Source organism: Rhipicephalus sanguineus, chromosome 4, assembly GCF_013339695.2.
Source record: "Rhipicephalus sanguineus isolate Rsan-2018 chromosome 4, BIME_Rsan_1.4, whole genome shotgun sequence".
NCBI classification, from domain to species: Eukaryota; Metazoa; Arthropoda; class Arachnida; order Ixodida; family Ixodidae; genus Rhipicephalus; species Rhipicephalus sanguineus.
Window position 1 is genome coordinate 151,418,852 of NC_051179.1, and position 20,370 is coordinate 151,439,221.

At 46.5% G+C, this 20,370-nt stretch overlaps 1 protein-coding gene across 1 annotated transcript in view; it reads right to left on the bottom strand.

Moving 5' to 3' along the window:
• Window positions 1-20,370, bottom strand: part of LOC119391740 (nose resistant to fluoxetine protein 6) — a 62,843-nt gene that overhangs the window by 21,626 nt on the left and 20,847 nt on the right. The window contains exons 5-11 of the mRNA XM_049415380.1: window positions 18,530-18,750; window positions 17,564-17,634; window positions 15,882-15,991; window positions 13,964-14,137; window positions 10,374-10,467; window positions 9,003-9,098; window positions 6,137-6,302 (exon numbers count right to left, since the gene is read on the bottom strand). Coding sequence (XP_049271337.1) covers window positions 6,137-6,302; window positions 9,003-9,098; window positions 10,374-10,467; window positions 13,964-14,137; window positions 15,882-15,991; window positions 17,564-17,634; window positions 18,530-18,750 — 932 coding nt within the window. The remainder of the gene's footprint in view (window positions 1-6,136; window positions 6,303-9,002; window positions 9,099-10,373; window positions 10,468-13,963; window positions 14,138-15,881; window positions 15,992-17,563; window positions 17,635-18,529; window positions 18,751-20,370) is intronic.

Sequence of the window (20,370 nt, forward strand, 5' to 3'; positions counted from 1 at the left end):
GCCAAGTTTTCTACTTTAAAGCCGCATGTCGATAATTAAGCAGCCTTCTGTAGGTTCGAGCAAACTGTATCGTTCGGCGCTTTGAATCATCATAAAGCTTCTCCCCTTGATTTCAGCCTTTGGTGCTTCGTGTTGCTAGATTGCTCCCGATCGCGACTGTGCAGCATGCTTCTTATCTCCGCGTGATATTCACCATTTACACTTTCTTACGCTGTCGCTGACCCATCTGCGAACGTTACGTTAACAGGTTGTTTTATTGCAAGTTTGCACATTTCCTCCACTGCTAACCAGCCTAGCGATTCTGGAGAGTTTGTCAAACTTGGTATCGTAAACGTATGGCACAGGATTGTTTAGAAGAAAGAACTCTTATAAAAACTACCATGTTGAAAGTTACTTTCTTTAACTGTGCATTTACATTTTCACATACTTCGATGTATTGCGCTCTTCTGGCGTCATGTAGCCAATGATCGTCGAAATTTGCTAGTGTTTTTCTATATTTTTTTTCTGATGCTCACACATGAGAATGAGTACGATGCCAAATATGGGTCCTCATCAATATATCCCACACCGTCCTTGAATTTTACCTTTTTGGAAGTTTCTAAGTCGTAGTGGTGAGAGCGGCTAATGATAGCGCTTACTTGGGTCACTTCCTATGGGTAGCGGTATCCGCATTTACGTGTTTGTAGTAAGTCGTTCCCTCTGTAAAGCCTGAGACGATAACAAATAAATAAATAAAAATCGTTTCGTTAATCAGTGCGCTGTGTACACCACTGCGCACTTAAACCTTCAACCACGAAAGGAGGACCGCACTACAATTCTTACGTGGAACGAACACACAAACAGCATACACTGAGACGCCGTTAGTTTGTTATCTGTTGTTCTCTCTGTTCATCCGTTGTTAAAATTCCATTGTGACTTAGCTGTTACGCAAGACTAACTAGTCCGAAATTACATTTTAACGAACCTACAAACATAGCGTGCACATTAAACTATCGCTGTAAACGCAATATACCATATTGTCATAACTATAATACGAGCTCTAGGATCCCCTTTGAGGCTGCCTGGTGGCATATACATTGTGCAGTTTCGTTCTGTAGAATAATATATGTACCATGAGCTGCGTTTAGTGCCGTTTAGTAGTGCCTGTAAATAAAAAGTAAAAAAGAATATGCATTCCATTCATAATGGATTACACAGATGTGGATCTCGTGTCTGCATCTCAAATATTTATCTCGGTATCTTGTACCGTATCTCGATATCTTTGCCCCTGCAGTTCTGCATGCCACCAATAATTTTTTGTCTGCACGGCTTGAATTTAAAGCCGGTCCCTCTAAAGCACATCTGCAACAAAAGCGACTGATACCACTAAACCTTGTAATATTCTTTTGTTCTGTGGTTTATATCCTCTTCTCGGTTTAGCAATGACGTGTCTCCGACTCGAAACAATAAAACTCACGGGGTCCCTTATGTGATTGCCTAAGACGACTCGAAAGCCTTCGAGTCGTCTCAGTCAACGTATCGATCTTCCCCCGCCCCCTTCCGAAGGTTTTCTGCACCAAACGTGGTTTCGCACTGACTCCAGAACCGGATGCATTGCAAGCTTTCTGCATCTCACCTGGCTTTACCCTGCCTCCGTGATCTGCCCACCTTCGACCAAGCGATGTCAGTTGATGACGTCACGTTATGTGACGTCACATAATGGCGTCTCGACGCCACTCTTTGGGCTGTTACCTTTCGGATGTAACCTAGCGCTTCGTATCCTTCCACTTGATTTTCTCCTTCATCTACAACATATAATTGCATTGTGATAGACTATCTACCTAGAGCTTTTATGTGGCTCCAAGATACTCTGGGCGCCACCTTCTTTTTTTTGAAATTGAATGCAGTCAGCGCCTCTGGCGGCGGTGGCACGAAAGAGTGACCTTAAGCCGCCGTCCATTTTCGCAAAGGCGTCGCACTAGCGTTTCGCTGAAGCTCTTCGGCCCGCGTTGCGACTACAAGCGAGGCGCGTGGAACGAAGCACGTGATCAACGCGCTCATACGCTGGGGAAACGTCGGCACGAACTCATCGGCTTAACTTACCTCGAACGCGCCGCTCGGGTCCCTAATCGCCAAACGTGATCCCATGTGGAAAGAGTATTCTTATGAGGGAAAGCCAGCTTCACGGCTGCACGTGCGCTGGGCGAGGGCTGGCAGTATTGCAGGTACATGTATATTAGATACTATTTTAGATACGTCTTCGGTAACCGCCACGGTGGTCTAGTGGTTATAGAGCTCGACTGCTAATCCGAAGGTCGCGGGAACAAATCCTGGGCGCGGCGGCCGCATTTTCGATGGATGCGAAAATGCCTGAGGCCCGTGTACTTAGATTTAGGTGGACGTTAAAGAACCCCAGGTGGTCGAAGCTTCCGAAGCCCTCCACTACGGCGCCCGTCATAATCATATCGTAGGTTTGGGACGTTAAACGCCAACAATTATTAATCATTAGATGCTCCTTGGGTATCTTGTATTTACCTCCTAACACCTTCGGCAGGACGGGTATCAGTATCTGTATTTCCGCTACATCGTACGAAATATCGCTCACAGCATACCCTTTTGCTATCCTTATGATTCGGAAAATACTTTCTCAACCCTTGACATAAAATCTATTGCTCTTCTAGCTAACAGGTTCACATAAAATATATTGCACAGTGGAGACATGTGTGACCGCGAACAGCAACGCACATCGCCGCGAATTGGAGTGCCTAGATTCCACTTACCGCTGAATAGCCGCTCCCACGCTCCGTAGTGCTATTCGAAATGCAAAAGCAGGTGCTAACCAAGAGAGCAATGTTTTATTTAACTTATTCGGCTGACAGCGAGACCTTTGTTGCCACTGCATATCTCTCTTAGCGCCACCATGCTGTTTCAAGTCACGCAACTAAAGAAAACAATTTTGCTGCACTATAATATGACAGCTTTCATTCAAAGTGCCAGCGCATTAGCCTTACGAGTCCAGCCGTTTTCTACAACGTATGTTTTCTGCCACCAGGTTTCTTTCCTTTACTTAAAGATTGTTAAAGCAGGGTTCTTAGAGAGGGTGATTACGTCATGATTTACCCCTGCATGGAAAGCTTGGCGCGATAAGAAAACACGGTGAAAGTTTTCTACGCCATTTGCAGACGCTGCAGACGAATAGTTGTATTTTAAACGCGGATAATAAAACGCCCTTGTGCAGGTTAGAGAATGTAGTACGGCGAAGCGCTTTCAATCAACCTACAACTTCTCTCTCTTTTTTTTTTAAATCTAAGCCTTTGGTGCTTGATGCAGTTGACTTCCCCTCGATCGCGTAACCGGCATGCTCTTTAATCTCTTATTCACATTTGACACTTTAACCCTCCTATGTCGTTGCCGACACATCTGCGAACATTATGCTTGCTGGTTACATATGTGGCAGTTTGCCCTATTTCTGCATACTGCCACGGTCTGACTTTGGTCCCTTGCTTTCCGGAAGTAAGCAGTTATTCGAATGCAACATCAGTGGCACTCGGCTGCAGTTATCGCGCAAGAAGAAGCTATGAATGTCTGAGAAAAAAGATTACGAGCAAACTGCTAACTTGCAACAGTCTCAACAATGAAACAATAACGAATTAGCTAATCTATCGAAGTATCCTAGGATACAAATGGCAACTGAAGAAATTTGACGCAACTCGGCATTCCGTCATTCCATGAGGGTGTAGCGAGAGAGAGAGAGACGTGAAGGCGGCCGACGTGGCCGTGCCGAAGTCTCGCCACTTTATTCGAGGGCCCTAGCACCAGCAGAGCGGCAGCGGCTGCCGGCGTCCAGCCTCCAGGAGCGTGAGCACGTTCTTAACTGCTCGCGCCTCGAGCGCTAGGCATGAGCTGCGCGAGAGGCGCGGCGCGTAAATGGTAAAACGATGATGATGATCGTGAGCGATGATGATGATGCCGCTACAGATTACTCCCCCCCGCAGAAATGAAGCCGAAATGAAAAACTATGGGGGCGTATATACAAGGCTGGTGATGCGAGACAGAATGTCCGTGGGCAGTCCAGGTCGTCAACGGTGAAGGACTATCGGGAACCATTGGGTCTCTGGCGGGCGGCTCTGGGAGAAGCGCAGCGGGCGGAGAACTGGGCGAAAGTACGCTGGGGTCGTGCCCAGGCGGGTCCCACGACGACTTGATTGGGCCTTTCGGTAGCGCACCGGGTGGCGCGAGTGAGCGCGGCTGGCAGAGGTGCCTGCACATGGAGTTGAGGGCGGGTGCACAAGGGCCGGTGTGGGCGATGTGCGCGAAACAATGCGAAATGGCACAGTGAAACCACGACGAGCAACCATCGACGAGTAGCTGCTGCGATGCGTCTTTCCTGTGCGGGCACAGCGCTGACGCGGATGTCGGTACGTGGACATTGTGACCTGAGCGGTGTCCAACTGGTCGACTTCGCCGCTTACGTGGGTAGTGGGGGGGTACTGATGAAGACGTCGGTGGCGGCGCAACGCCGACCTCAGCTTGGTATTGCGGCGGGCGTGTTGGCACGGGTATACAAGTCGACGGACGCGGGCACGTCGTGGTTGCAGAACCATGCCATGCGCAATGCGAGTAGTGATTAGGCGTACGGCACGTGGTAGGTAAGCGCGTCGGGCAGCGGTAGAAGACGCTTGCGCCGTGTCGAAGAGCATGCCTGCACTCAAGGTGCACCGCTGCTGGTTCGCGTCCCCCGTTAAGAACTCCGGAAGAGGGATGTCGTGGAAAACCGCAGGCGTGGGCTCTGCCGGAGGGTCCGACACCGCGCCTGTGCCCGTTGAAGCACCTGGGTTTGGCGGCACACGAGGGCTGCTGCGTAGGTCGGCGTGTAGGATGCCTGCCTTTGCGACAGGCGCGGCATGTGCGGGCTGCTCTGCCATCGGCGAACCACGCAATTCGTCCTCAGACGCTTCCGTCATTGTAGCAGCGTCTCGCAAGTTCGGTAGGTGTTGGTTCGGTGCTCGAACTTCAGCTGCGGTGGACTGCGAGGTCAATGCTGGTCGCTCCTGGCAAGACGCACATAGTGTCGAGGTTGTTGAAACGTGGTGATGATCGATGGACGAGGATGGCGAATCCTCCACAGTTGAGGAGCGAATAGCGGACGGTGCCATGTCCGTGTCCGACTTCAGGGCGTGGTGCAAAGTAGCGGTCGTGGAGTCGGATGGCTCCGAGGAGTTGCGAGCCGTCGAGGTTGGAGCAGACGGGCGGATGGCGGGCATGCCTGATGGACCGTCGGCCGAGGGTGGCGAAGGAACGCACCTCGTGGCGGACTGGTCCAAGGCAGCAGCAACGTTCGCAACCTCGTCGGGCGGGTGGTCGGGCGCAGGAACTGCTGCGCTAGTGGCTGGGCGAGAGCTAGAAAGAGACATGGCCGGGGAAAGTAGGTCGCGGTCATGGGAGGGCTGCGGGCCGGGTGTTACCGCTCGCGTTGGCGGAGGGGAAACCCGGAACTCACGGGTCCCCACGTCCGGGTCACCAATTGTAGCGAGAGAGAGAGAGACGTGAAGGCGGCCGACGTGGCCGTGCCGAAGTCTCGCCACTTTATTCGAGGGCCCTAGTAAAAGCAGAGCGGCAGCGGCTACCGGCGTCCAGCCGCCAGGAGCGTGAGCACGTTCTTAACTGCTCGCGCCTCGAGCGCTAGGCATGAGCTGCGCGAGAGGCGCGGCGCGTAAATGGTAAAACGATGATGATGATCGTGAGCGATGATGATGATGCCGCTACAAGGGAATGCATACCCTTTAGCTTGTTTGTTCTTTCCTATTCCATGAGGGAATGCCAAGTTGCGCCGAGTTTCTTCAATACGATGAGTTACCAGCTAGCCCAACAGCAAGTTCTAATAATACAATGGCAAGTATCGTGTCGGATACATTTCTTCTGCTGGTACCTTGTATCTGTATCTCAGATACTGTACGTCTCTATATATTGTATCGTATGTCTCGACATTAATGCACATGTCCCTGCCCCCTTTTGTGCCTCTATGGTTGCGAGCTCCTATTTCAAGTCACAGTTGCAAAGGGTCTTTGCCCAGACCTGCTTGAAACGTACTGGTGGTTCCGGAGCGTGCGCACGCCCTGGTTCCACCATGTGAAGGCTTAAAGAAGAGTGCACCCACAATGCGAACGTGCGTGAGCCAGTTGTTGTAGTGCAGAATGACGGCTGGCCAACTCTGGTAACAGTTGACCACCTTGCCCGGCAACCACTGGTCGGCAGCGGGACCGCGAACCACCAAGGGCAGGAGGAACACCGAGCCCAACAGGAGGGCCGTGGGCACTGTCAACCTGCGCACCCGCCGGGAGGAAGTGGATGTAGGCTGGTCACGTCAGTATCACTGAGTCAAAATTGTTAAGGCGAAAGCCTTATAAGCCTCATGCAAACGTGACTTTGAACGAAAAGCCGGTGTGAGCGGCGTGACCGAAATAAAGCAAAATGTAAATATGACGTCAGCGCGTGAGCTGCGCGTATACGCTACGTTTCTGCGACGTTCGCGTGATTATGATACAAAAAACAAGGCAGGACAGACAGACAGACAATGAACTTTATTAAGGTAGTCCTGAGGAGCACCGCAGCCGTTTAGGGCGGCAGCGACGCGGGCCGCTCCCACGTGGGGACGGGGAGGCCAAGCCTCACCGCCGCGTCGTGGGCCCTCTGGACGGCCCTTAACTGGTGTAGTAGATTCGAGCTCCTTAGCTCGGAGCACCACTCTTCTTCAGTGAGGCGTTAAGGACACCTTAAGGAGGGATACCGCCAGAGCATGTGATCTAAATTGCTTCTCGCGCCACAATCGGGACAGTCCGGTTCAAAAGCATCCGTGTAAGAACTTAGGATTGATATACTAGGATAAGACCTGGTCTGCAGCATTCGAAGCGTGGCAGCCTGAGGCCTGGAGAGTTTCTCGTGCGGAAGAGGAAGGCAAAAAAAAAGGCAGTTGCAGAAATGTCGGCTCCAGCACATCCCCGTTTACAATTTTTTTATATGAAACAAAAAAAAGCTGTATTCCTCTCAAGCGTTGCCCGAGGCACGTGTTCGCTTCGTCTTCGCGCCGTTCGCGTGACTAAACAAAATTTTAAAAAGCTGCATTCGCGTGATATAATGCGCACGGTAAAATAGCCACACCAGATGGCCTTCGCCTTGCAATCGTCTTAGGCCAATGTTTAAAGGACCCTGTGAGTTTTCAGCCTCTCAGGAGTTATGAACTACAGCGTACTCAAAAAAGCCAATATACTTAAGCTCAGTAAGCGGATATCCGCCATGAAATCTTCACGAGAGGTGACATCAATCTTAAATAAAGCATTATGTATTCTGCTCTTTTGTCCATGTGTATATTATTTCTGCACTATATCAAGCTCCGAGCTGTACTGCACAATAACGAGAGAAACCAATACGCATTACAGCCGCAGACGAACAGCACACACATGACAGCATGGGTGCCACCTTATATGTTGGTTACTCGAGTTTGTTTCGAGCGATTCCTTTATTTTATTGCGATAGCAATCATGTGGACACTCTGGACAGGTTTTTGCCGTCGGCGTCGCCGTTGCCATCGCCGTCATGTTCCGTATAACGCCCACATTGATAACAACCCCCCGCGCATCGTATGTTCTACCCGTGCTAAAAGCGCGCGAGCGGGGGCGACGAAGGCGGCTGACGCAGAGATCGAACTAGCCGTCCCACCTCCGTCGCTCGGAGGGCGCATGCGATAACATGACCCTACGTGCGAGGGGTGATGTTATCGGTTAACCTCCTGCATACAAGACCTGCCATCGAATGCTGGTCAAGAAAAGAGGAAATGTCCCGCCCGTTTTGAAGGAGCATCGAGCAGCAACTGTGAACTTTGACCCTAAGGGCGCGTCGCGATCGCTGGCGCGCGCGCTATCTCGGCAGTCATCAGCAGACGGCTCGTATACCCTTCTACGTGCTGTGTTCTCAACGCAAAGAGAATGCGAAATCCGCTTCTCTCCCAGGAGTGGCCGTAACTCTAAAAAACACCAGCGTTTTGTAGAGTTACGCGAGACCGGATCCAAAAGAGTTAGCTGCCAGCCTCACTTCGTATAACATTTTGTTGCTATCGCATTCGTTGCTTCGCCCTTGCGGTGAAACTGCGATTTTTAGATGCGAAGCAGCTTTTTGCGCTCGGCTGTGTCCGTAGTTCCATTGGCGACCGTCCCACCTAGCATAGCCACCTGAGCGCGCGCTCGCGCCAAGGAGAAGTCTTCTTCCTCTTGTTCTTCGACCACCTTGATGATGATACGCGCAGAGCAATTTAGGGACCTGGGCTGCCGTATGCTGTCCTAGCTTGGCATAGCGCAGACAAAAGCATGTGTGCTGGCACGCGCTAGCGCGTTCGGGCCTCTGTAAGGGTCTGGGTAAGACGCTGTGGCCTAAGGGCCACAGGGCCCTTAAACTCTCTCGGCAATCATGTGATGGCGTCGGGGAACGAGATTCTGCAGACGCGCGATGAACCCGCGCGGCGTGCTCCAACAGGAGTTCTGGACGAGTAACAGCAGCAGCAACTACAGTGAATTCATAGTGTGCTCCACTTGCAAGCGCGCGTTAACATCGGGCAAGGTGCCCGTGATGAACGGAACTTTAAGTCGACCCATGCGCTGCTTCGCATCCCTACATGGTTCCCTTTAGTGGGAGATGGTGTAATTTTTTATAGATGACGCGTCAGTGAGTTGACCTTTTCTTCTTTCCCTCCCCCCTCTCTCATCTTCCTATCCCCCTTTCCCATTCCTCCCGTGCAGTGTACTCAACCAGGTAATTTTCTTCCCTCCCTACCCTTTTGTCTTTCTGTTTCGTTTTCGATTTCAAAATATAGACGCACGGGTCCTCTCTCGACTGTATAGAGGAGCGCATGCAAAGGGACGATATCCTTAAATTGTTCCGCTAGAGCAATTTGGCCCAACGCCGAGGTTACACCATTACTTCATTGAATAGAATAGAGCAAAAAAACAAGAAAGTAATGAGCGCTTACGCACCTGATGTACCGCCTTATCTCAGCCGTCAAGAAAACCATTATTCTTGAGCGAACGTCCTTGAGCTTGGGATACATTTGGTACACTAGAAGAAATCCGCTAGAAGGGAACGCAAAGTAAGAAGACGAGATATTGGTGTTTGTACAAAAACAACCATGCCAGCATCCGTAAGCACGTACGATTATTATAAATGTGTGTTTTTTAAAGGACGCTCGCGAGAAATTTAAACTTCGATTGAAACGGCCTGTAAGTATACAGCGAGAGAGATAGAATGCTGTTTAGTCAAAATCAGAGTTGTTAGGCACTATACATTGTACCTGTAACCGCGGGAATAGGTCACTTTTAAATGTAACCGAGGACAGAAAGGACAAAAACAAACTACAAAAAGTAAAGTGTTTTCTCGTATACTCATTGATTTATACAGCATCTGCTCAACTTCACTGCTAGGCCATAAATATTATTGAAGTGCACAAGAAGTAAGCAAATATCAAAGCGGGCAACTTTTCGTAAGTTTACTTGTAATGTAACAAATTAAACAAGAGAAACTACACCAAAAACTGTGACGTAAACCCCACGTTATCGAAGTCGTTGTCCTAGCTCAATATTGAAATTGAAATTTGACCGTCGTAGTCATCGTTTATGACAAAACTTATCCAAGTAAACGGGTACGTTGAGTTTCGAACAAGAATGCTCGTAGGTTTAGGTACTTTAGTGAGTTTTTTTTTTATTGCGATAGCAATTATATGGACACTCATGGCAAGTTTTTGCCGTTGCCGTCGGCGGCATGCTCCGTATAAAGTCCAAATAGATATCATCGCCCCACGCATCGTAAGTTCTACGCGCTGGTAAAAGAGCACGAGCGCCGGGGGCGAGCGCGGCTGGAGCAGATATGAAAAGAGCCGGCCATCTCCGTCGCACGAAGGGCGCATGTGATAACGTCGCTCCGTGTGCGAGGCGTGGCGTCGATGGCTTGTCAAACAGACAGGAGACACCCCGCCCGTTTTTGGTCGGGCGAAGGAGCGTGAAGGGGCGCCGTTCGGGGGGAGGGGAGGACTGCGTCGCGCGAGCAGCAACTGCGAACTTTGATCATAAGGGCGCGGTGGCGAGCGCTGTCTCGATATACATCACTAGATGGCTTGTATACGTGGTATGCTCTCAGCATTTACATTGTGTTGGGGTGACAGAGCGCACGAAAACCGTTTCGCTCCCTGGAGCGGCCGCAGTTGCTTTAACCAACATTTTGTAAAGTTACTCAGCGTCGCATTGAAAAGAGTTAACTGCTAGCTTTACTTCGTATAGCGTTCCAATTTGTTGCTATCGCATTCATTACTTCGCCCTTGCGGAGAAACTGTAATTTTTTTTCATACATCTCACCTGAGAACGAAGAATGATTCGACACTGGGATAGGCATTCGCGATAATGCAAAAGAAAAATTCGTTCGTCATCTCGAAGATTCCAAGGCCTCTTCCTAAAGGAAGAAATAAAAAAAGCCAGTAGCGTAATGAGGGGCAGTGCTGGCGCCTTGCACAATCACGTACACATGGCATCTACTTGCGTTCAAAGACAACGACAAGGAGGGGATGTAGAAAACAGCAAGAACAAAAAGAGAGAGATAGAGAGGAAAGCGTCAGGCATGATCGTGAAGAATAATTTGAAGATGCATAGGTATGTCCTTGCATTCCTTGCTGCAGAAAGAAGTTTATTACTATTATTATTATTATTATTATTATTATTTTATTATTATTATTATTATTATTATTATTATTATTATTATTATTATTATTATTATTATTATTATTATTATTATTATTATTATTATTATTATTATTACAACAAATCCGCGAACTATATTTAGGCCGAGCTCTGTCGAACGCACACCCGCATTGTGTCCTACCCCCACGAGCAGTGCTGGGCAGTATCGAAGATACATGTATCTTCGATACTATCTTAGATGCTTCTTGGGTATCTTGTATCTGTTCGCGATACGTCTCGCAAAACAAGTATCAGTATCTGTATTTCCGATACAATGAAGAATGTATCGTGTATCTTAAGATACAAGATACTGCGATCGTACCACCACCGTGCGAAGCAATAAACGTTGGCTGACCTCGAGCTTCTCAAGCTTCCACTAAGTCACCGGAATAAAACTAAAGGCAGTGACATTATTTTATCTTTCCGCAAGACTTTTCCATCGAGGATAGGCGATAAGCTCCGAACGTCACTATATATTGGTTGAGCAGAGTTACGAGGTGGCGCTCGCGTCGTCTCGACAGACAAGCGCGCGAACGTGTGCGCCCAGCCGAATTTTTGTTTAATCGTTTCTTTAGTTTTGTCAGTGCCATGACACTCGGCACTTAGCCACTCTCCTGTGCCGCGTACTACAATGCGTGCGGCGTCTTTCGCACGCATGCTGATGCCGCTATAAAGTCATTATTGAAGTTCCTCTTGTGCGGTGCTTCGTTACGAAGTCTGAAGAATGCAATAATGGCGGGTTGCTTTGCCTCTCGTGGCTTTCACACTTCGGCGATTTGAAGGATCTCGTGAATGTAAGTTTGCATTACATGCAGTGAGATTGACTTATATGCAAATAAGATTATAACAGCTATGGCACCAACGGTACCGATGCTGAATTTAACAGAACAAGCATTCACCTAACAGCTAGACACTATCTTGGCGTACGTCTGTTTTTCTTTTATTCAAGTAGTTTTTAAAATCATAATTTGATTGTTTGCAGAAGGTATTTCTTAGCTGTCCTTCTTTTCCATCCCGTACATTACCTATGTCTCTATATTGTTTTTTTTTTCTGCCGGTCTGCTTACTGCAATATGCCTTTAACGTGCTGCCAATGTAAACTCTCTGCTTTATTCCCCCCCCCCCCTAGTTTAACTGTCTGTGTCATTTCTGCTTCTGTTCTTCTTCAAGTGGAATATAAGTTTCTATACTTATGTTCCACTTGAATTTACTGTTATGTAAAGGTGATGTTGAGAACAAATATATAATAATCCGGGCGCTCCTGGAGTGTACAGTAACGATAATTCTGCTTACTGCTAAGTAAATTAGCAAATTTTAGTTTGCATTATAATAACGTAAATTATTAGGCGCCATATTAAATACGTTGGCAAAGATATTCGAGAAACACTGTTATACCATATGCTCCGTTTTTCTCATGAGCGTCCCGAAGAGTCGTTTTACGCCATTTTCCATAGGCACTGAATTTAATTGTCGTAACTATTAGTGGTTACCCGCTGCGGTGGTCCAGTGCACGCTTATGGCGCTTGACTGCTGGCCCGAAGGTCGCGGTAGCCGGATTTCGATGGAGGGAAAATGTTTGAGGCCCGTGTGATTGCATGTAGGTTTTAGAACGCCAGGTGGTCAAAATTTCCGGACCCCTCCATACAGCGTCTTTCATAATCATATCGTGGTTTTTCGACGTAAAACGCAACAATTATTATTAGCTCTTGGGGGTGCCTCCTGTATCGTGCTTCTATACTTATTCGCTGTGTTTGATACGGAACCGCTTTTCTATTTTACTTTTCTATTTTACTTAGATATATTTGTTTTCGTTGTTTAGGCTTCCTTGAATCCTTTTACTGTTGCTAATCACCAGGTAATCGGATCTATAAGTGTCAATAACGTGAATAGCGGCGGTGTCCTGCAGCGCTTTGCGCAACTGTACAATTCGTCTGAAACGTTTCTGGGCTGCACATGTTCTTGGTGACGTAAACCTGTCCGGTGATCCGTTATTGCGAAAATCGTAATATGTTTACCGGCAAGGTAGAACTCCACAGCGGTATTTGCACCATCGTGCGGAGCCTTCTTATTGAAATTCATATGGTTACTTGGCAACCCACTTGCTGGTCAGCAAGCAGAGCAGCGACTAGCTCCCATCAGTTACAAAAGCTACAAGCAAGAACCGCTATCAGCGAAATGTAAAAAGAGCTGTCGTATTAAGCAGCTAAAACAGCACCAATAAGTTGTTTCGGAATGAAACAGATATACCTTGAACAAGAAGTACAAATCTTTTGAGATACTAACAGAGTTTTCATTCAAATGAAACACAATTGGTGGCAGTTAATAAATTTTCAAGCGAACGTCTATGTGCATATATATTAACAAATTTGAGAATGTATCGAAGTATCTTAAGATACAATTGGAATGTATCGTATCGGATACAATCAGTGTTGCAGTATCTTGTATCTGTATCTCAAATACTTCTTGCCTGAGTATCTTGTATCGTATCGCGATACAATTTCAAAGTATCTTTGCCCAGCCCTGCCCACGAGTACAACACGGAAAACAAGCATAAGAGTGCCACGACTAAGCGCCAACCAAATTTTATCTCACACAAAAATTCTTGTTGACATTCAAAGACACTTCTTAAAAGGTATGATGAATACAAAAAAGTAGTAATTTTCATGTTTATCAGAGGAAAGACACACACACACACACACACACACACAATGAGCGCGAATGAAATATCATACGGGCATCAGTCACGTGTTTTTTTGTGAAATAAAAATTCTTTTTTCCGCTAGGTCAAGCTTGCGCGTGTCGGCATATTTACCTTCAGATTTTCATATACTATTCTCTTCGTATAAATTATTTTTCAGTGTTTGTTTCTACTTTGGCTCTTTCAATAATATTTTGCTGTCACTCACCGATTTCCTTGCTGAGCTTTAATATTATTTTTATTGAAATGATGAATAGGAGTGGTTGGTGCCTTTATGGCGGCACCGGCTACTATTTCCCGTTTAGCAAATGAAACATACAATAGTAAAAAATGATAAAAAGGGCACAAAATATGTCATAGAGTAGAACATAAGATGTGCTAGCACAGTACAACCCAACAGTACATGAGCCCCAAGTGCTGGAGCACGATTTGTTTTACGTATTGTCTTCAATCATTGCAGATTTGTCTAATTCTTCGTCCTTTGAAGGTACGTACGGCTTGCAAGTGGACTCACCGAGGATATGCGGGTCCAGTATGTTGTAGCTGTGTCCCAATATGACCCACAGGGCAGTGAAGAAGCGCAGCCCGTTCAGGCACTTCAGGCTCTCGTGCTCGGGAGGGGTCTCCTTGAGCAGCGATTCCGTGTTTTTTGCAGCAGAAAACGCCTTCCACGCTACCGTCCATACCCCTGCAGAAGGCCAAATGGTTTAAGGGATAGTGGAGCGAGAAAGTAGAGAGCTAAACGAGACTTCCGCATTCGCCGGCTTGTAAGAGCTCCGGGTGTCGCTGAATACGCTCTGAGAAAGAAAGAGTCACTTGACTCTCTTTTTGCGAGTCCTGACTTGCCGAGTATGTGACTCTCTTTTAAGAGACTCATGGACTCTCTTTGTAGATCATTGCACTCTCATCGGAGAGTCGGGGCACCCAAACGACATTTAACATGTTTTTGGGTGCCACGTCATATAATACGTGACAGGTCAGAACTCATCGAAAAGAATAACACAGTCTTTCTTTATTTCTTAGGGTGTATTGGTCACTGAGACCATAGGTAAGCAAATAAAAAATTGGAGCTCATTCAGACTCACTCAAGAAATATATTTTGCTCTGAGGACTCACTCGGACTCAGACTCACCAAAATTTTCATCAACCGAATTCACTCGGACTCAGACTCACTAAACTTTTTCCCAACCGGACTCACTCGGGCATGAAACTCACAAGCACATTACTCAGCCGGATTCACTCAGACTCAGACTCATGGCTTGACCTGAGTCTGAGTGAGACTGAGTTAGTCAATTCATGAGTCCATTAGCGTAAAATTTCCTTTTTCGATCACGGTGTCAATGCTCTTTAACGCAAATATCTCACATAATCGGTGGTCTACGATAGCCATTTGATCTTGTACCGTCTTATACGAGTTATCAGTGGTTTCAATCTAGTAAGGACATTTTTTTTTTAAATACGCGACTCACACGAGATATTTATATCATGAAACTTCCCGTAGAAGTGTTTGCGGGGGAAGTCATGCGCCCCCCCCCCCCTCCCACCTCGAATTCATGCCTCTAATCAATAAATATTGGGATGGCGCATGAACGCTATAAGTGTGTTGAGATATATGTGAACAGACTAGAGTATAAACTTAAGCCTGTATATAAGGCTTATAGTAATACTGAACATGAGTAGATATGAGTCTGAGACTGATGGCCCCTATTTTTCTTCCCATGCTCTCTACTTCAATAGACGCGTCACTTAGTCCCGCTTAACTTCTACACAGTCTGTTGGTCAGCAGAGACCTTACGTGATGGCTGGGCGTCGGGTTCAGCTGATTATAAATTTATTAACCTATCAAGGCCTCAGCTTCGTAGCAGTTAAGCCCGGGCGACAAGCCTGTATTCTACTTAAGCTTGTGAATTCACTTTGAGCTAACCACAAACAAGCAAGCAACAAACGAAAAATATTCTGAGAGAATTCGTTGCTGGGCTAATCGGTTCATAATTGTGAACTACACAGCGCAAATTACGTACGGGAGGAGAAGAACACAAACACACGTTCTTCGATGCCCCGTACCTAATTTGCACTCTGCAGTTCACAAATAAATACCGCTGCTTTAAACAGTATCCATTTAGGTTAGACCCGCTGAGACAGGCCCATTAGACAGGTTAGAACACAAATTCATCCACACTGCGGCACTACACTATGTGCGTCCGAACTTCAAGGCGTAATACCCGAGGAACTCCGATATCGAAATAAGTTCGCCTTCGCCGTGACATTCCAGATAAGAGCGAACATATTCGACTGGCGCATTTACGCAAATTATCTTGGAGCTCGTGAACTGCACGAAAATTTGTAGAAAATGTAAACAGCGTTGCGGGAGGCTAGGGGGGGGGGGAAGCTGATTAAACAGCTTTTTAACCAAACTAGCTCGTGTGTCTCACCTGCCTTTTTGTCCTTACGCAATAGAGAAGGCTCGTTCTTCTTAAGCCTTTCTAGCACGTCAAGTATCGTTCCCAGAAGGACGCAGAATGCCAGTGCAGAGTATATGACACTGAAAAAAGACATCAGTGCATCTTGAATGAACACCAACTTGCCCAGTTAACCGTTCTAATGCAAGACATCATTGGACGTTATTTATTTATTTACTTTATAACATCTTTTTTTTTTCGTGAGTAGAAAAAGGGGTATCTTAGGTGCATGGTAATCTAGAAGATTTGAAAGCTAGGCCAGCTGGTGAAAGTCCTTGAACATATTCGAAAACCAACGAAATAATTGACACGGGCACAGGCGCTGTGGTGTGCTCTTTCTACTTGTTTTAGAATATATTCAAGATGGTGACTCTATTTATCTTAACGTCAAACACTGTATACAAGAGGAAATAACGTGACAAATAATATACGAATGAGGTAAAGGAAATATTTAAGTATATTTTCCCAACTCAAGAAATGGGCATCGAGTGTACGCGACATTCAATGTAAACGCTATGAGTACTTACACGAAAGCGATTTGAGTACCATTCAACTCTTTACTCTCATCGGTTCGACAACTGGCCACCGCTGAGGTCAAGCTGACGAGCTGAGTAACTGCGATGGAAAGCGAGAGACGGGAAAGGTTATGTCTTGTTGGTTTCGCTGTTTAGATGTAACGTCCGTTCCAAAAACCAAAGAAATTCGCACTGTCGTTCAAGGAGCGCTACTCTTGCACAAGCGTTTAAGCTGCGACTCAAAGTGGCGGCGCTATATAGAGTATAGAATTTAATCTCTGATAGTTTCTCGCGAAATTCACAGCGTCCTCAGTAAGATAAGCCGACACACGCTGTGGAAGCAAGTCTAGCGTTGTAACACGGAAATTTCGGCCACTTGGTGAAGTATATCTTACGAACTGTCTAAAATAGAAAGAATTGCTCTAGTGTACGATCAGCCTGGGCTTGTTCATGGCTAATTCTCCCTCACGTCTACTAACATTCACTATAGGAGTACACTGCGAGCTACCCAGTTGAGCGTACTAAAAATTGTGAAGTCTTCGATCAAATTTCCATTTCAGTATTGTAATCACGCCTATTCACGCATATATAATCTGCATCAGAATCATCCTCTGCCTACTCTATGTCCACTGCTCACGCATGCAAACTGTGCTAAATGTGGGATGCTGTACTAGTCATTGAGGTCTACCGCGGCATCACGGCAGGCGAGGTAGCGTTTTGAAGATGGATGAATGTACGCTAAATACGGGTGAGTGATGAGAATAGGGAACCTAGATTCAGGCCTGGTGTTTTAATCGGAATTCTCTCGCTTGGCTAAGCGGCTTTGCACCGTGCCAATAAAGGGCTTCTTGGGTACCACCATGTTTCCCTGTGGGGTGTTGTAAATATCCGTGGCCCCCCAAAAAATGCACTGACGAGGCAGCGACTCCCGTGCAACAAACCAGAAATTGCGTGCTCCCTCTCTCCGATGGAAAGCTCTATCTTCCTGACAGTGTCCCTCGATTGACACGTTCCGTTTCTGGGCCCGTGTCTGGGCTGTCTCTAAAAGACCACACACACTTGGAAGTATGATGAGACATGTATTTACGTGATCCGAGGATGGACTCCACTTCGGCGGCCGAGCAGGAGGAGGGAACGCACAGTCCGAAGCGCAGGCCGCGGACACGCCCTTTCCTGATTGCCTTGCGCGCCATGGTCAAGTTGAACCGCTTCTGCATGTAATAACCGCACCAAACAAATTTCTGAGCTCTGATTCCTATGGCTTTCGCACTTCGCAACACTTTTTTGTTAAGAATGAAAATGAAAGTTGGCTTTGCTTCAGGCCCCTAAGTGCAAGCTATGCAGTGGTGACAGAACGGTCAATAAAAGATCATTGTTGTAATAATAATATCTGGGGTTTAACGTCCCAAAACCACCATATGATTATGAGAGACGCCGTAGTGGAGGGCTCCGGAAATTTCGACCACCTGGGGTTCTTTAACGTGCACCTAAAGCTAAGTACACGGGCCTCAGACATTTTCGCCTCCATCGAAAATGCAGCCGCCACGGCCGGGATTCGATCCCGCGACCTTCGGGTCAGCAGTCGAGCGCCATAACCACTAGACCACCGTGGCGGGGCAAGATCATTGTTGTAAGCAGGATCTCTCATGACGTCGTTCCTATGCCACAGCTTAGAAACTGCCTGAGGTGAAACGTATCTTCCCAGCTAGCACAAAAGCGATAGAAAACTGATACGGAGCGGATTGGCCAATCAGAAACGAACGTCTTCCAATGGGTGCTTAAACTCCGTTCATCCGACTGTATTGGTCTTATTTCTCCGCTAATGTCCAGCCAGTATAACATTTTAAGGGGTTCTACAATTCTGTTTTTAAAAGGTCCCAAAAAACCGTTCTTATGCGTGCGAGAAAGGAGATCTTTTGCTGCGCTCGCTCGCTCGGTTGCGGCGGTGAACAACGACGTTCAACCCAGGAACGAGTGCCCGCGAGCTGCGCTCTAAGAAACTATAATTACGGGCCATAAGCAAATCAACGTTCCCAGCTGCACAAGGTGAGGCAAAGTAGTCAGTTGACGCAGCTGTACGTATAGATGCACCGAATGCGTTCGTACCTTGATGACGGGGTAGCGCGTCAGCTGTGAGATGAGCTTGTCCATTGCCCGCGACTGCTTCGGCTTGAGAAACACGCTGCAGTACTGGCCACGGGAGGAGAGTGAGGACTTGACTTCGGAGGCCGGCTCGAGTCTCGAAGCCAGGCATTCGTCGTAAGCACCCAGATCCCCCGTGGTGCCTTCCAGGATGCCGGAAGGAAATTTGCCCGTCGCGTCCAGAACTGCGCACGTGCCGGCAGCAGACCAACACGTGTGACATTAGGTCTTACATTAAGAACCATCTGAACTTGGTCTCTGTATGTGTGATGTGTAGCAGCGGCAATTCTCTTTTTCCCTTTTCCTTGGTCGCTTGTTCAGGCCGCCCTTCTTATCTACCCCACGAAGATAAGAAAGGGTAACCCGCTTGCCTACGGCGGCCCCCCTTCTTTCCTCCCGCTGTTCTTTCCCTCCCTCGTTCTGCAGCCGCTGACGAATGCCCCAGCAAAGCAATTGTCGCTGTTGCTTTCTGCGTTACATCTCTCTTTTTTTTCCTTTTTTTGTAATTCTCGTTTGGCCCCCAAACTGAGTGGGCAGCCTTGTGGTGCGGGTTATACCACGTCATTTCAGTTACATCCTCCGAAGAATCCTGGACCGCCAGCCGAAAGTGTTAGGATAAAATAAATATTTGTTTTCTTTTCTATATTGTAGTACTATGAAGTTTTCACTATATATATATATATATATATATATATATATATATATATATATATTAACTAATTAATGAAGACTTAGTAATGAAAAATATTACGTGTTGTAACTACACACAACTCAAACTAATATAGAGCAGATACGTACAACTTTCCTAGAGGGCACTTTTTTTTAAAGGTTCGTCAGAGCTATAGCAGGGACACCATATATATATATATATATATATATATATATATATATATATATATATATATATATATATATATATATATATATATATATATGGTGTCCCTGCTATAGCTCTGACGAACCTTTAAAAAAAGTGCCCTCTAGGAAAGTTGTATGTATCTGCTCTATATTAGTTTGAGTTGTGTGTAGTTACAACACGTAATATTTTTCATTACTAACTCTTCATTAATTAGTTAACTTTACTTGGACCCGCCACGGTGGTCTAGTGGTTATGGTGCTCGACTACTGACCAGCAGGTCGCGGAATCGAATCCCGGCCGCGGCGGCTGCATTTTCGGTGGAGGCGAAAATGCTTGAGGCCCGTGTGTTTAGATTTATGTGCACGTTAAAGAACCCCAGGTGGTCAAAATTTCCGGAGCCCTCTCCTACGGCGTCTCTCATAATCATATCATGGTTTTTTGGACGTTAAACCCCAACAATTATTACTAACTTTACTTAGTGAACTTTTTAATTCTTGCTTGAATCTGTAAAATATTAACTTCAAGTTGTAGGCCGCCACAAATACCCTCAGAACCAAACATTTATTTTGCTTTGAAATCAACGTGGTTTTTTCTGAGAAAGAACAGCCACGTACATTTTAAAACAAAATAAATGCTTGAGTATTAGGTTATTTGAGACAGTCTACAAATTAAAGGTAATGTTTTACCGATTAGAGCAATACTTTTCAAGAAATGGATCGTTCTAATTAGTTACGTAATTAATACTTCGTAATGAAACACTTAGGACGTAATTACACGACTACCACATGCTGTACGCCGCTACAACTTTTCGAGAGCGCATGTCTTCTCTCTTTTTTTTTTAAATTTTAGTCCGAGTTGGCTGGGATACCCAGTAAATATATTTATTTATTTATACTTTACCTACATCGCCATAAGAGATTTCTTATAGGGGAAGTACACATTGGTC